Genomic DNA, 16,039 nt, shown 5'->3' with positions numbered 1-16,039 from the left:
TCTGAATTCCAATGAGTATCGCCCCAGTCTACTCAGTCTCTCCTCATAAGCCAACCCTCTCAACTCCGGAATCAACCTAGTGAATCTCCTCTGCACCCCCTCCAGTGCCAGTATATCCTTTCTCAAGTAAGGAGACCAAAACTGTACACAGTACTCTAGGTGTGGCCTCACCAGCGCCTTATACAGCTGCAACATAACCTCGCTGTTTTTAAACTCCATCCCTCTCGCAATGAAGGACAAAATTCCATTAGCCTTCTTAATTATCTGCTGCACCTGCAAACCAACTACTTGAGATTCCTGCACAAGGACACCCAGGTCCCTCTGCACAGCAGCATGCTGCAATCTTTTACCATTTAAATAAGTCCATTTTGCTATTATTCCTACCAAAATAGATGACCTCACATTTACCAACATTGTACTCCGTCTGCCAGACCCTCGCCCACTCACTTAGACTATCTATATCCCTTTGCAGACTTTCAGCATCCTCTGCACACTTTGCTCTTCCACCCATCTTGGTGTCATTTGCAAATTTTGACACATACACTTGGTCCCTAACTCTAAATCATCTATGTAAATCGTAAACAATTGCAGATCCGAGAAAAGTTGGGCACGCTGCAGATTATTTCTCTTTTTTAAAAAAGAAGAGGCTGAGGTGCGACCTGCAAGAGATCTTTAAAATTATGAAAGAGTTTGAACGGATGGGCCTACAGATGATGTTTCTCCTGGCAGGGCAATCTAAAGCCATGGGGCCATAAATATATCATAGCCACTAATAAATCCAGCAGGGAATTCCTGAGAAAGATCTTAGAATGTGGAACTCCCTATCACACGGAAAGGATGAGGCGAAGGGCATAGATGCACTTAAGGAGAAGTCAGATAATACGTAAGGGATAAGGGATTAAAAAGTTATGGTGACTTAATTTGATTTGATTTATCACATGTATTAGTATACAGTTAAAAGTATTGTTTCTTGCTATAGAGACAAAGCAGGGAAGAAGCTGTTCTTGAGTTGGTTGGTACATGAGCTCAGACTATTGTATCTTTTCCCGACAGAAGAAGGTGGAAAAGAGTATGTCCGGGGTGCGTGTGGCCCGTAATTATGCTGGCTGCATTTCTGGGGCAGCGGGAAGTGTAGACAGAGTCAATGGATGGGAGGTTGGTTTGCTTGACCCTTTGTAGTTTCTTGTGGTCTTGGGTAGAGCAGGAGCCATACCAAGCTGTGATACAACCAGAATGAATGCTTTCTATGGTGATGGTGTTTGGGGGGGGGTAGGGTGGGGGGGTTGCGAAATGAAGTAACAGGAGTTGGGCTGAATGGCCTATTTCTGTGCTGTGGAAGTCCCACATAATCCAACCTGTTGCCACCAGTGCTGCTTGTATAACAGGATGAGGCAACAGATCTACTGTCAAAATGTAAAAGTTCATTAGATAGCAGTGAAATGTCAGAACTGGGAAATATTTCTGCTCAAATGTTTGCAGTGATTACGAACGCAGAAATTCTCTAACCATTTGTAACGCAGTAATGCTTTTTTATTTGAGCAAATGCCTGAGCGTGGAATGGCCTTTGAAATTTTGCTGGGAGCACAGTTGTCAACGGGAGCCTCAATCACTTGTAGCTGACTCCACACTTTACAATACAGATTCAATCGTTTATTCATCTGCCAATTGGTGATAAAAGAGGAGCTGTATTACATAATAAAATATTTCTCCAGCAAACCAGAATCAATTATTTAGACAGCTATGAAAATCTCAATTTGAAATGCAAAAGCAAATACACAAAGCTTTGTGGCTTACATATATATATTTTAAAAAGCGCACAGACTGAGGGCCTTATGTGACGGAATCGCACACATTTAAAAAATAACATTCTCAGGAAAAAACACAAACAATCAGGAAATGATTAAATTAAAACAGAGAAGGGGATCTGTAAGTAATGTGGCTAGATTATCTGACCCACTCGCCTTCTACTTAAAAGTGACAACATTACCCATTACAACCGACTTACTGGAATGTGACCAGCTTTGCATTCTGTGTATCATATACAATTTCAGGGCTACATGTATTAAAAGGCCTTGAAATGGATTTTGGGCAGTTTGAATAAATTGACCTCCTGACATTTTGTATAAGGAAAAGAAACTAATTTATAATTTCCGTGTACAAATGAAAAAATTCAATCTTCTATTAAACAAACATGTGATTGCCGCCTTTGCTGAAAGCGTTTCAAGTCAATTTATGAACTTTGACTTGGGTGACCTTCAGCAGTATAGAATAACAGGCACTGACTATAAAGCACCTGAACATGCAAATGACCTAGCATGCACTAGCTCGGGATTGGAGGCCAGCTACAAAGAGCATTACAGGCAATGTTTCACAAAACAAATTAAATACTGTACTTAAATGTCACAGCACACGATTGTATTTTGCCACAGATCATTACACCTGCTACTTGCACCTTAAACTGCAATAACTTGAAAAATATTACATCGAATGCCAACATGTACAAAAAAAACGGGGGTGGGGGGGGTGAGGGGTGGGGAGAATGGGAAATGGGTTTCTCAAGTAATTTAAACATCACTATTCCACAGCTAGAGGAAAGGTCAGAATTTAAGTAAAGAAAAAAGGAACATGTATGACATAAATGAAGCAGTTTAATAAAAACAAAAACACAAACAAAGTAAAAGCTCGCACTAGCAGGCAAGCAGGCTCCAGGCAAGCGAGTACCAATTTCAGTTGGGTGATCAGTTTTTTAAGTTGGTGTTCCTCTTGAATTCATTACCTTCTGTGTTGGTGCTGGCGCTGCTGCTGCTGTATATGTTTCGCAAGCTACCTACGCGATTTAGTTTCCATGCTTTACGTTTGGCTGCGTCCAGAGAGCAGGGGGAGAAGAAGACAAAAGGGAGAGGGGGAGTGAGAGAGAGAGAGAGAGAGAGAGAGAAAGAGAGAGAGAGAGAGACGTCAAACTCACAGTGAGAAAGTAGACAACTAGCTGGGGGATGCGGGGCGGGGGGAAGCGGGGCTTGTTAAATCTCACGCTGTAAACAGGAGCGAGGACACTGAATTGCCCTGTTTCAGCTTCTCCAAACCAGGATCTTTAGTGGAAAGACAATGACATGCTTGGAACAGAGGCAGTGCCTACACAGGTGAAGGCAGTAAACTGCAGCCCACTGTGACTTTTCAGCCTCTCAATGTACTTCCGGCAGGTTGGAGCAGTCACATACATATTCATATCCATATCATGGTCTAGATATTTGAAATAGTTCAGTCAAAAATAACAACACTTTTCTCAACAAAATTCAAAATGTCGCATTTACCATAAAGCATTGATGTCCAACAGTTGAAACCCATGCTACATAAACAGGGCAATTTCTATTCAATGCAACTTAAGCGATTACCAAAGAAACTCAACAAAATACTTCAGAAAATTATTTCTCTCCAGCCTCCTATTCTAAAGCTGTTGACATAGAAACACAGAAACTAGAAGCAGGAGTAGGCCCAGCTTCAGGGGCAGCACGATGGCGCAGTGGCTAGCACTGCTGCCTCACAGCACCAGAGACCCAGGTTCAATTCCGGCCTTGGTCACTGTCTGTGTGGAGTCTGCACTTTCTGCCCATGTCTGCGTGGGTTTCCTCCCGCAGTCCAAAGATGTGCGGGTTAGTTTGATTGGCCATGCTAAATTGACCCTAATGTCAAGGGATTAGCAAGGTAAATGAGGATTGTGGGAATTGTGGTCGGGTCAGACTCGATGGGCCAAATGGCCTCCTTCTGCACTGTCGTGATTCTATGATTCCATGTAACTGAAATTCCTTATCCTTGGTACCATTCTGGTAAATCCATTGGGAGCATATCACAGGCCAAGCATTGCAAAGGACAGAGAAGAAAAGATATATAGACAAATTAGACATGAACGCAGGAGGCAACAGGGCACAATGATGGGTAAATAATTATCCAAAGGTAAATTGGGATAAGAGTGTTCTAAATGACAATGATGGGAGGGGATCTGCAGTATGACTTGGACTGCTTTCTAGATCATTTTAGCTGCAAACCCAACAAGTGATTTAAGCTGAATCTAGCTCTGGAAATGAAATGAGGCATGCAGTTAACATAAAAATTGAGGGAAGAATATAAGAAACAGCGACCAAAACATAACGAAGGGAACATAGAAAAATGAGGAGGAAAGGAAAAACTTAAAGATAGAGGTGCTTAACTGGGGAAAAAAGCTTTTCAAAGAGATTTTTTAAAAAAACGGAAGCTAGTCCAGAAAATCAGGAAGGGAGCAACAGAAAATATTCAGGGAGGAGATAATTAGGGTAGAGTTTAGACTCGTCCCCACAAGGAGTAAATGTGAGGCAGCAAAAGTTGGAGTTCCTCGAACCTGTACAGAAATTAAAATGCGACACAGGAAGAGGTAACTGATAACAGAGAGCAACCAATACAAAAAATTAAGTCAAGCCAAAAAAATTACGAAGGGAAGCAAAGGAAAGTCAGAAAGATGAAGTATGAAAAAGACTAGGAATAGCGGCTGCAAGGATTCCTTAAACACTAAAAGAATAGTTAGAGAACAGTTAAGGTTGTTTAAAGTTTAAGGCTTTAAGTTAAGTGATGAGAAAGGAAATGTTTTTTATGGAGGATGGAGGAATGGTTGAGGTAGTAACTGAGCACACTACTTTCTGTTCTCACTCAGAGGGTGGTTGTATGGGTGACTGGGTACAAGTGGAGCTGGTGAAGCAATTGGGCACTTACAGACAAGGGTGCCAAGGACACTCTGGTGTGACTCTCAGTCAAAAAGTCACAAGCCAGCACCCTTGAAGTTAGACAGGAGCAGCAAACCTGTTGACCGTAACCTTTCAACATCCTTCGATATGGAAAACATGCCTGGAAAGAAGGAAGGGAAGGATGGACAGATGGAAGGAAAGAAGGACAGAGGAGAGGGAAAGAAGGAAGGACGGATGGCTGGACATACGGAAGGAAGACTTTCACAGCCTCAAGCCACGTCAAAGTAGTTTTGAAATGTAGTCACTGCTGTAATGTAGGAAATACAGCAGTCAATTTGCACACAGTAAGATCCCACAATGACCAGATCATCAGTTTTTAGGCATAATGAGGGATAAATATTGGCCTGAACACCTGGTTGAATTCCCTTGTCCCTGTTCTTCAAAATAGTGCTGTCGGATCTTACGGCCATCCAAGAGGGCAGATGGATTCTTGGTTAAACGTATTACCCTAAATACAACATCTCAGAGTACAACAATCCCTCAGTCGTGCTTGAAGACAACTCCCGATGCATTTCTTCAATTACTTGCTTCTCCAGTCTTGTTCCCAACTCTTCTTGAAGTACTCACTCATAGTGGGCTATGGTGGCTATGAACATTGGCAGCTCTCCAGTACCTTGGTCCAAGTGGGTGCTTGCCACTGCTGAGCCTGAGTAAGTGCTGCTATTAGGTCCTGGCAGGTGGGGCATGTCTTGGGTCTGTACCTACTGCTTCACCTCACTGAGTACGTATCTTTAGAATGTGCCCTCATCCCTTACACACAGAGTTCACAGAGTCAGTTACAGGTTAACATTGAGGGAATCATAAAGTCTCCCTCACAAAGAGGGGGAAAAATCAGAGGCCTGGAGTACTATGGTTGGCCACTCATCAGTGCCTCCAAGTGGCCAGCTATGTGATAGGTCAATCAGACTTCCTAGTTAGGAAAGATGCATGGCATAGGGAGATCACCCAGAGGGTGGAGTTACAAAAGTGTTTCTTTTTAAGCTTCTTTAATTTTAACGGTCATTCTTAGAAAATGATGTTAAGGAACAGAATATATGTACTGAAAAGGCTGCAAAGGATATGGAGACTACAGGATTTAAAAGCTCAAGGCTATTTTGCATTGCAAAGTACTAAATCAACTACGCCTTGCCACAATTCTAGAATGTTCATTATCTTCTGCTGCTGGATAAGATCCATAGACCCCGTAATACAACCGCAATTATGCTTTAAACCCAAATCAATTTCACACTGTATTTATTCAAGTCTGTTTGCAGAAAAAGCCACGCTGGACATTTTCAGTGAGTAGCGGGTCACTTGGATGGAACTGAATGACTCGCCCTTAGTGGCAAGCTAACCAGCCATGTGGGCAGTTTCAATGGGACAGAATTGCAAAGCCTTTTTGTCAAAGCCACAGGAGGCTACACTTGCTGAGCACTCGTGACCATGTTCTGAGAAGCACAAAGCTAGCGCGACATCCAAACATGTGTCGTGATGGGCAGCTGGTGACAGTTCCAGTATGCCAGTGGGAAATGAGGTGGCCTTTTGTTATCAATGCAAACATGTTTTTATTTAAAATGAAAAAAACATAAAGAGTTCTCAATTTGACAGACTGTCATCGTATAATGTCAGTCCTGTGACAGATTGCACACTTTCATGCTTGGAAGTTAGCTTTAAATTTTAATCTTTGCATTTGACATGCATCTTTCCTTCACCACCTGTGAATTTAGTTCATTCACCTTTTAATTTTACCTTTCTGAATATTTCTGCTTGAGTTTATCATTCCTACACCTCCTTCCAAAGATCCTGCAAGTGCAACAAATGTGGGAGATCAGGAGTAGGAGTTTAGCATGTGTGCCAGTGAGAAATGTATTATCCCAGTGCCTGAAGCAGGGTTACACAAGTTAACCTCTCCAATCAGTGGCTCAGCCGAAAGCACTCGTGCCCCTAAGTCAGAAGGTTGGGGGTTTACGTCCCACCCTGGAGACTTGGGAATGTAGTCCAGGCTGACGCGTCCAGTGCAGTACTAAGGGAGTGCCACACTGTCAGAGGTGCTAGTTAACTTTCAATGAGATGTCAAACCATGGACCCCACCCATCCTCTCAATCCTGCAGCGCTATTTTGAAAAATAGGGCAGCACAATGTTAAAATGGGATGTTGGAATAGAAGCCTGGGAGAGTATGCACACAAATGTGACAGGACGATATGGTGAGAAGCTGTTAAAAAAAGACATAGGATCCTGAGCTTTATAAAAAGAGCATAAAAGCTAAGAAGCTTCAGGTTTTTAGGTGTCCTGATCAACAACCTGTTCTGGTCCCCCCATGCCGACACTATAGTTAATAAAACCCACCAACGCCTCTACTTTCTCAGAAGACTAAAGAAATTTGGCATGTCAGCTACGACTCTCACCAGATGCACCATAGAAAGCATTCTTTCTGGTTGTATCACAGCTTGGTATGGCTCCTGCTCTGCCAAGATCACAAGACACTACAAAGGATAGTGAAGGTAGCCCAGCCCATCACTCTAACCAGCCTCCCATCCATTGACTCTGCTGCCTCGGAAAAGCAGCCAGCATGATTAAGGACCCCACGCATCCTGGACGTACTCCCATCTTCTATCGGGAAAAAGATACAAAAGTCTGAGGTCATGTATCAACGGACTCAAGAAAAGCTTCTTCCCTGCTGCCATCAGACTTTTGAATGGACCTACCTCACACTAAGTTGATCTTTCTCTACACCCTAGCTATGACTGTAACGCTACATTCTACACTCTCTCCTTTCCTTCTCTATGGATGGTATGTTTTGTCTATATACTGCGCAAGAAACAATACTTTTCACTGTATACCAATACATGTGACATTAATAAATCAAATCAAATCTTTGATAAAACCCCTTCAAAGAGCCTGCATCAACATAATGGGCCAAATAGTCTATGCTCTACCATTTGGTGTTTCTATAATGGTATTGCCAAGCATGCATGGTTAGGACTTAGCTGGAGTATTGTGTTCAATTCTGGGCACCATACTTCAGGACAGATACTAAGACCTTAAAGGAGGTGTGGGAGGGATTGACTAGAAAGGGATGAGGGGCTTGAGTTATATGAGGAGGCAAGAGAAGCTGAGAATGTTCGACTGAGAATGGAGCAGGTTCAGCAGAGATTTGATAGAAGAGTTCAAAATCAAGAAGGATTTTGATTTGAATAAACAAGGAGAAACATTTCCAAAGGCAGGTGGATCAGTAACCACAGGACACAGATTTAAGATGGTGAAAGAACCAAGCAAAACAAGGGGAAGTATTTTTATCCAGTGAGTTGCATGATCTGGAGGGCACTGTCCGAAAGGGCAGTGGAAACAGTTTCAATAGAAACTTCCAAACAAGAACTAGATAAACACTTGAATAGAAAGGTTTTACAGGATTATTGAGAAAAAGTTGGGATTAATTAGATGGCTATTTCAAAGAGCCTACAAAGTCATGATGGGTCGTACAACCTTTTTTGATGCTGTATTATTCTCTATCTAATTCCAAAGAAGCATGGTGATGTGAAATTCCCTCCCTAAACTTCTTCACCTCGCTTCCTTCTTTTAAATTATTGCTGAAACCCTATCTTTTCAATCAAGCTTGTTGCAGCGTATCCTTATATGCCATGATGTCAAATGTTGCTCGATTCTGCTCTCACTCCCTAAATTTCTCCACCTCACTACCTCTCTCCTCCTTTACTGCTGCTACTAGTGGTTACTCCTACCAGGCGAGCTGCTCTCATGGTTAGTCACCCTCAACTATCTTGTGCCATCCTCACATATCCATTTCAACTCATCCGCAACCGCTCTGTAAGGCCCTTCACCCAATTATGCCTGGCTCGATCCCTTTTTCTGCTACCTGCCACTTTGCTGTCTACAGAGATCTCTGCAGCTTTTCAGCTCTGGTCAAATGGCCTTTCCTGGATGTCACTTTTCAGAGCTCTTTTTATGCCTGTAAAATCTTTTGAGTTATTGTTCAAATCCTACTTCTTTGACCAAGCTTGTTGTAGCATATCCTTAGGTGGCACAGTGTCAGACGCTGCTTGATTATGCTCCTGGGATATTTCCATAGGTCAAATACACTACAGTAAGTTGTAACTGTTGAGTTGCTTACTATAAAACTGGTGATAGGCAGTTTTATAGTAAGCCATAGAAAATCTAGTATACATTGATGTAGCCATGAGCTAAGAGAGATTTGGACGATGGACATATGTAAGTAATTAACTATAGTCCATAAAGAATTAAAGGCACCTCTCCATTAGAGACGATAAGAATGGACATTGAGCAGGAAGGAACAGGGCACAGAAAGGTTGCAGAGGCAAATGCAATGGCAAAGAGGGAGCCTTGGAAAACAGATAGATGGATGGTGATGTGGAGGTGCCTCAGCGTTGCAGACACCAGTGACTGAAGAGAATGATCTGGCAGCTACTTACGGCTGGAGATCCATGAGATAGAGTGGGGTAAGGGCATGGAATGGAAGACAAGAATCGTGAAATCAATACACACTGCAGTACAGTGAGCATACGGATAGGTCATAAATAAGCGTTCAGTGGAGGAATGAAGAGGTCTGACCAGGATCAACAGCGAGGTCAGCCCTGGGCAATAGTGAGGTGACTTCTGTTGGCCTTAGCCGGGCAAGGTTGGGTAAAAGGAATGAAGCCAGGATTCCTACTGGAACATGGACATGCAAATAAAGCTTCGGAAGCACCAAAACCATGCACAATGATCCCCCGCCACTGAAGGTGGGATTTTTGCCAACGCTCACCTTGCCAGCTTGCCCATGAATAATTTTGGCAAGTGCCAAAGTGTTGGCAGAATTTACCTTCAAGCATTGGAATAGAATAAAAACAAATTCCTTTGGATTCAGATCTTTTCCCTGCACAGATGAATAGTAATGGGACTATTGGTTCCCGCACTCAATAGTTGCCAGCCTCTTCCATTGCCTGTAGTGGTCTAAGGCAGGAAGAGAAACATGGCTGCATTGTGCACCTGCATTCATCCCAAAGGAGGGTACACTCAGGGACCAGAAGGCAGCATTGGAGAAAAAAAATGTATGTCTGCTTCCTGTTAAGCTACAAAATATAAACACAGTTCACATTTCTTACTGTCACTTTCATTTTCTGCCTGCCTCTCTGGAGGGTGGTCACTGATATTTAGGCACAATTCCACCTCCACTGGCTGCCCGCCAGTATCTTGCTGAACTGCCTAATCCTTCATGTGAGTCTAATCAGTGTGCCTTGGCAGGTTATTTGATTGTTGGAATATCACAGCCAAGTCTTTTAATAAAACATCCATTTGGTGGAAAAAGGGTGAGCCAACAAAATAAACTGATAGGAATTCCACTCAGTGCATTGATTCTCCATCTTTCATTGCTCTACAATCTGTCTACACCAATGGGGCAAAACCGCCTTCGCACATGGGCAGATTGTGAATGTCTTTTATCACATAAAAGAAATTCATCAAGAGATACTTCTGAGAGACGTGGAACTAAATATTTTCTAGTGCAAGAAACTTCCATTTCCATCTATCTACTGTTTGGGTGGAATCGTATGTTCTCCACCGGAAGGTTTGTAGGGGGGGAGGGGAGGGGAGGCTTTAACATGGAATTCAGGGAGGGGGCTGAAATGTGACTCTGTTCAGGCCGGACTGGAAGGGAACCTCCATCAACTGCTTACAGGCCACTGTGGGTGTCTCCTCCCTCTATCCTGCTCTCTCCACCAACATTCTCCCCCACTCTACTCACCCCCTCCCTAGGCCTCACCTTCCCTTCCTTTCCCGAGAACCCAATACCTACCTGAGCCTGGCCTCTTGGGATTTAGACTGCTTGCAGTCCCAGTCCTGCCCGTTGCAGCTTCTGGCGCTGCTGACGGCTAATCAGATTGGCCAGAAGCTCTCTGAAGCAGGATCTCGTTTGAACGATAGGCAGAAGTCCCATTACCAGCCAATTAACGCTCCTTAGAATGTGAAATAGCTGCAGGGCAGCACGTATCGGGGAGGTGGTTATGTTCACCACTGACTCCTTAGATCACAGGAAGGGAAATTCCGCTATCTGGATAATTCCCGGTCTTTGCTTTTTACCCACTGAATACTTTTTCTCCTCATGTGGCCATATTCTCTTTCAGTCCATCTTTGCCATAAATCCCTTGCGTGATATCTTATCAGATGAGTTTTAAAAAATTCCTGTACACATCTTCTGCATTGGAGGGACAGCACTGTAGATTTATTGGAATAATACCAGGACTCTGAGGGTTAGATTTTAAGGAAATTATGCAAGCACCAGGGAGATCTATTCCCTGGAACTTAGTAGGTCGAGGGATGATTTGATTGAAGCTTTCAGGATGTAAAAGGGAACTGATAGGGTAGGAAAAGAGAAACTATTTCCGCCAGTCAGGAAGTCTAGGACTAGAGGAGCAAAGGCCAACAATTAGAGCCCAACTTTTCAAGCATGAAGTTAGGAAACAGTTCTACACAGCAAAGGGTGTGGAACTCTCCTCTGCAAGATGGTCAATCGATAGTTAGTTTTAGATCAGAGACTGATAGATTTATATGACCATAAGAAATTAAGGGTCAAAGGCAGGTTGATAGAGTTAGGTTGCAGATCAGCCATGATCTCAATGAGGTGGAATAGACTAGAAGGGCTGATTTGTCTCCTCATTTTCCGATGTTTCTACACATTTATTTTACTTGTCTTGCTATTTAGTCAAAACATTTTATAAGATTGATCATGAGTTGAGGAATTTATTTTAAAAAATACATTTTTGAAAACACATTGCTTGGAAAGGATGCAATATAGCATCATGGTTATGTTATTGGACTAGTGATCAAGTGTCAGATGAGTAGAGCAGAATGGGCAGGACTATTGCTGTATCGACTTTCAGTTTGGTAGGCAGACTTACTCATCTTCATTCCCAGACTCGTGTTCAAAGTCTGTTGTTGGCCCTGACAATTCTTGCATGTGTCTCATCCCCACTATTGCCAGCTCAAGAGAGTGTGCTGCCGAGATAGATGAGCCTATTTGTAATGGCGGCATGGTGACACAGTGGTTACACTGCTGCCTCACAGCTCCAGGGACTCGGGTTCGATTCCAACATCGGGTGACTGCCTGTGTGCATGTTCTCCCCATGTCTGCATTGGGTTCCTCCGGGTGCTCTGGTTTCCTCCCACAGTCCAAAGATGTGCAGATAGCTGGATTGGCCAGGCTAAATTGTCCCTTAATATCTCAAGGTGTGTAGGTTAGATGGATTAGTCATGGTGAATGCGCGGGATTAGGATAGGATAGGATGTGGAAGAGGGCTTGGGCAAGATACTCTGTCAGGAAGTCGGTGCAGACTTGATGGGCTAATTCCGTGGCTTGTCTTTTGCACTGTAATGATTCTATAATTCTATCCACTGCTGACAGGTTCTGTTCATGACTGAAGCCTGTGATAGGGTCTTCCTGGAACAGCCAGCTAGATTGTGTCAGTTTTCTTCATGCTAATATAAGGCACGTGCATTGGAGAACAAGTTCATGCTACACTGCATGTCCAGCTCCGGGCTGGCAGCGAGCCATTGGCAAACAGGAAATCATGCTGTTATGTCCTTGGAGACCTCGGCCTTTGCCTGGAGTCACCTCAGATCGAGCAGCTTCCTGTCCACACAATATCTGAATTTGACGCCAGGATCACCTTTGTAGGAGCCATTGGAGATCATGGTGGAGGAAATATGCTGAAGGGGGTTGGTCCTGTTTAACTCCATTAGTGACTGGGAATGGGTCAGAAGATTCTCCATCATCCAGGACACGTGTGAGCATGCTGTCATGGAACTGTCAAGCCATTGTGATGAATTTCTGAAGGCAGCCAAATTAACGTAAAACCCAACTGGTTCTCTGATGTGGGTTAGGGCAGGGATCTTAATCTATTCTGGGCTATATATGACACCACATCCACAGCAATGAGGTTGACTCTTCACTGTCCTCTGAAACTGTATAGTAAGCCACTTAATAATATTGGTTAGAGTTTATTTATTAGTGTCGCAAGTAGGCTTACATTAACACTGCAATGAAGTTACTGTGAAAATCCCCTAGTCGCCACACTCTGGCGCCTGTTTGGGTACACTGAGGGAGAATTTACCATGGCCAATGCACCTAACCAGCATGTCTTTCGGACTGTGGGAGGAAACCCACGCAGACACGGGGAGAACGTGCAGATTCCACACAGACAGTGACCCAAGCTAGGAATCGAACCCGGGTCCCTGGCGCTGTGAGACAGCAGTGCTAACCACTGTGCCACCCATTAGGGGATGTCAGCGAAAATCACATCCCGTGTATGAATAAAAATAGGATGCCTGAAACAGTTTCAAAGTAACTTTGAAAAGGAAATTGTATAAGTGGTTGAAGAGGAGAAAATCTGCACAGCTACGTGGCAAAAAGCAGGGGAGTGGGACTTATTGGACTGCTCTTTCAAAGAGTTGGCACAGGTACGATGGGCCTAATGGCCTTCTGCACTGTAAGATTCTATGATCTTACCCTTGCAAAATCCATGCTGAAGGGTAATGATTAGCTCATGTTTTTCCGAGTGCTTGGTAATATGACAGAGTCTGCTAGTTGGCTAACAACTTTAATGAGACTAACTGGCCTGTAATTCCCTGGCTTGTCTCCGTTTTTGAAGAGGGTTGTCACATTTTGCCAACCCTTCTCCTTTCCAAATAATTTTTGCAAACTAGACTCAGAATCTCTGTTCCTGATGGTTCTGCAATGCCAATGTTCATCTCTCTGTGAAAAGTAAGGCAAAGTACTCAGTTATTATCTTAGGCAATCCTTCAGCACCAAACCTGCCACCTTTCTCTCTTAGGGACAATCCCCTAGTTTAATTATCCAGTTGCTATGAATATTTCTATAGGAAGTCCTGCTATTTCGCTGATTTTTTAAAAGGTAGTTCTTCTCAAACTCCCTCTTAGCTATTTGAATAACTTTCTTTGTACCTTACTTTACGTACTTTATATTTGTCCTGTCTTTCATTTTTATTATCCATCCTGTACGCACTAATACTCTCTTTTTTGGATTCACATTTGATTAATCTTTTGATTTTCCATTAAAAAAATCTACCCAATTTGATCATAAACATTTCCGCCATCCCAGTTTATTTTTGAATCAAGGATCTTTTTATTATTTATTCTTTAGTGGAATATGGGTGTCACTGGCAAGGCCAGTATTAATTGGCCACCTCTAATTGCCCTTACACAGCCAGTTCAGAAGGCAATTAGGAATCAACCACATTGCTGGGAGTCTGGCCTCACATGTAGGCCAGACTGGGTCAGAATGGCAGATTTGATAACAGGAAGTGTTGGCATAGTGGTATTCTCACTGGACTAGTAATCTCGGTAATGTTCTCGGGATTGATTGTGGAATTTGCATTTGAATCCAATATACGTCTGGAATTAAAAGTCATGAACCCACTGTCAATAAGTCATAGAATCCCTACAGTGCAGGAGGCCATTCGGACCATCAAACCTACACCGACAACAATCCCACCCAGGCCCAATCCCCGTAACCCCACATATTTACTCTACTAGTCTTCCTGTCACTAAGGGGCAATTTAGCCTGGCCAATCAACCTAACACACACAGCTGTGGGAGGAAACCGGAGCACCTGGAGGAAACCCATGCAGACACGGGGAGAATGCGCAAACTCCACACAGACAGTGACCCGAGGCTGGATTTGAACCTGGGTCCCTGGCGCTGTGAGGCAGCAGTGCTAACCACTGTGTCACCGTGAGCCCTGCTGTAAAAACCCATCTGGATTATTAATGCTCATCTGCTATCCTTATCTGATCTGGTCCAAGTGTGACTCCACCCCACAGCAATGTGGTTGACTCTTAAATGCCCTCTGAAATGGTCTAGCAATCTATTCAGCTGTATCAAACCATTCAGCACTGCAGCTATGCCTACAACCCAAAGGACTGCAACAGTTCAAGAAGGCAGCTCACCACCATCTTCTCGAGGGCAATTAGGGATGGACAGTAAATGCTGGCCTAGCCAGTGATGCCTATTTCCTACGAATGAATTTTTAAAAATATTCCTTCTGTAAAGAATAGTAGCTGACAAAAAGCCAGTTGGGTTTTTGTTTCGGATTGATGATGGTTTCATGGTCACAATTAGACTTACAATTCCAGACATTTCATGGTTGCCATTCCTGAGACTAGCTTTCAATTCAATAGCTTTTAATTTTTTTTATTGCCATGGTGGTGTTGAACCCATGTGTTTGGAGCATTAGTCTGGGCCTCTGGGTCACCATTGGGCCACCATCTCCTCCAGTCTCTCTCGTTAATGCATACTTCTTTAATTTCTTGCTAATTCATCCTCAATTTCCTTTCAACTGTATAACATGTCCACAGTAATGTGAGCAAACTCTTGCTATTCCTGTTTAGTCTAAAAGCATTCTGTTTCGACCATTTTTCTTTTAAATTCTTCTGCTCTAATGCAATATTGTCTCAAATTAATACTGTTTCAGCTTCTCTGTATCTCCCTTCTTATTGTTCTTGATTACAAAATCAGGGAGATGATTTTACATTTGCTTATAACCCTGGTTAGAATCATAGAATTCCTACAGTGCAGAAGAGGCCATTCAGCCCATTGGGTCTGCACCGACTCTCTGATAGACTATTTTACCCCCGCCCTGTACCCATAACCCCATACATTTCCCATGGCTAATCCATTTAACCTACACATCTTGGGACAGTTTAGCACGGTTAATGCATCAAACCAGCACGTCTTTTGGACTGTGGGAAGAAACCGGAGCACCTGGAGTAAACCCACGCAGGCACGGGAGAATATGAAAACTCCACTCAGTTAGACTGCATTTAGAGCAGTGTGTGTAGTTTTGGTCTCCCATGACAAAAACAACATTGAAGCATTGGAGTAAATACAGAGAAACATAGATGTTACCAAAATTCTGAGGAAGCAATCATCAGGAAAGATTGAGCAAGCAGTGGCTCTTTTCTCTGGAAAAGAGAAAGCCAAGAGGAGACCCGATTGCAATCTTTAAAACAAAGGAGGTTTTCGACAGTGTGGATGCGGAGAAACAGTTTCCACCTATGGGTAGATCCAGAACAAGGGGGTACCAATACAAGATAAACAGTAACTCTTCGAGTAAAGCATTAGGAGGGTGGTGAGAATGTGAATTTGCTACCATGCGGAGTGATTGAGGTGAATAGAGCTAATGCATTTAAGGGGAAGTTTGATATCTACATCGGGACAGGATGAGGAAAAGTAATTAGTTCTGGAGTATAAACACCAACCA

The 16,039-nt window shown here is 43.2% G+C and overlaps 1 protein-coding gene across 5 annotated transcripts in view; it reads right to left on the bottom strand.

Annotated features, from left to right (window-relative positions):
* Positions 1–16,039, bottom strand: part of agap1 (ArfGAP with GTPase domain, ankyrin repeat and PH domain 1) — a 698,786-nt gene that overhangs the window by 92,235 nt on the left and 590,512 nt on the right. For 3 of the 5 annotated variants that reach the window (XM_078228959.1, XM_078228957.1, XM_078228961.1), the window contains one exon: positions 2,777–2,860. The exons of the other annotated variants lie outside the window; for them this stretch is intronic. In XM_078228959.1, the coding sequence (XP_078085085.1) occupies positions 2,777–2,860 (84 nt within the window). The remainder of the gene's footprint in view (positions 1–2,776; positions 2,861–16,039) is intronic. 5 annotated transcript variants of the gene reach the window in all.

Source organism: Mustelus asterias, chromosome 14, assembly GCF_964213995.1.
Source record: "Mustelus asterias chromosome 14, sMusAst1.hap1.1, whole genome shotgun sequence".
NCBI classification, from domain to species: Eukaryota; Metazoa; Chordata; class Chondrichthyes; order Carcharhiniformes; family Triakidae; genus Mustelus; species Mustelus asterias.
The sequence above is the reverse complement of the archived record's forward strand: the minus strand, read 5'-3'. Positions and strand labels throughout refer to the sequence as shown.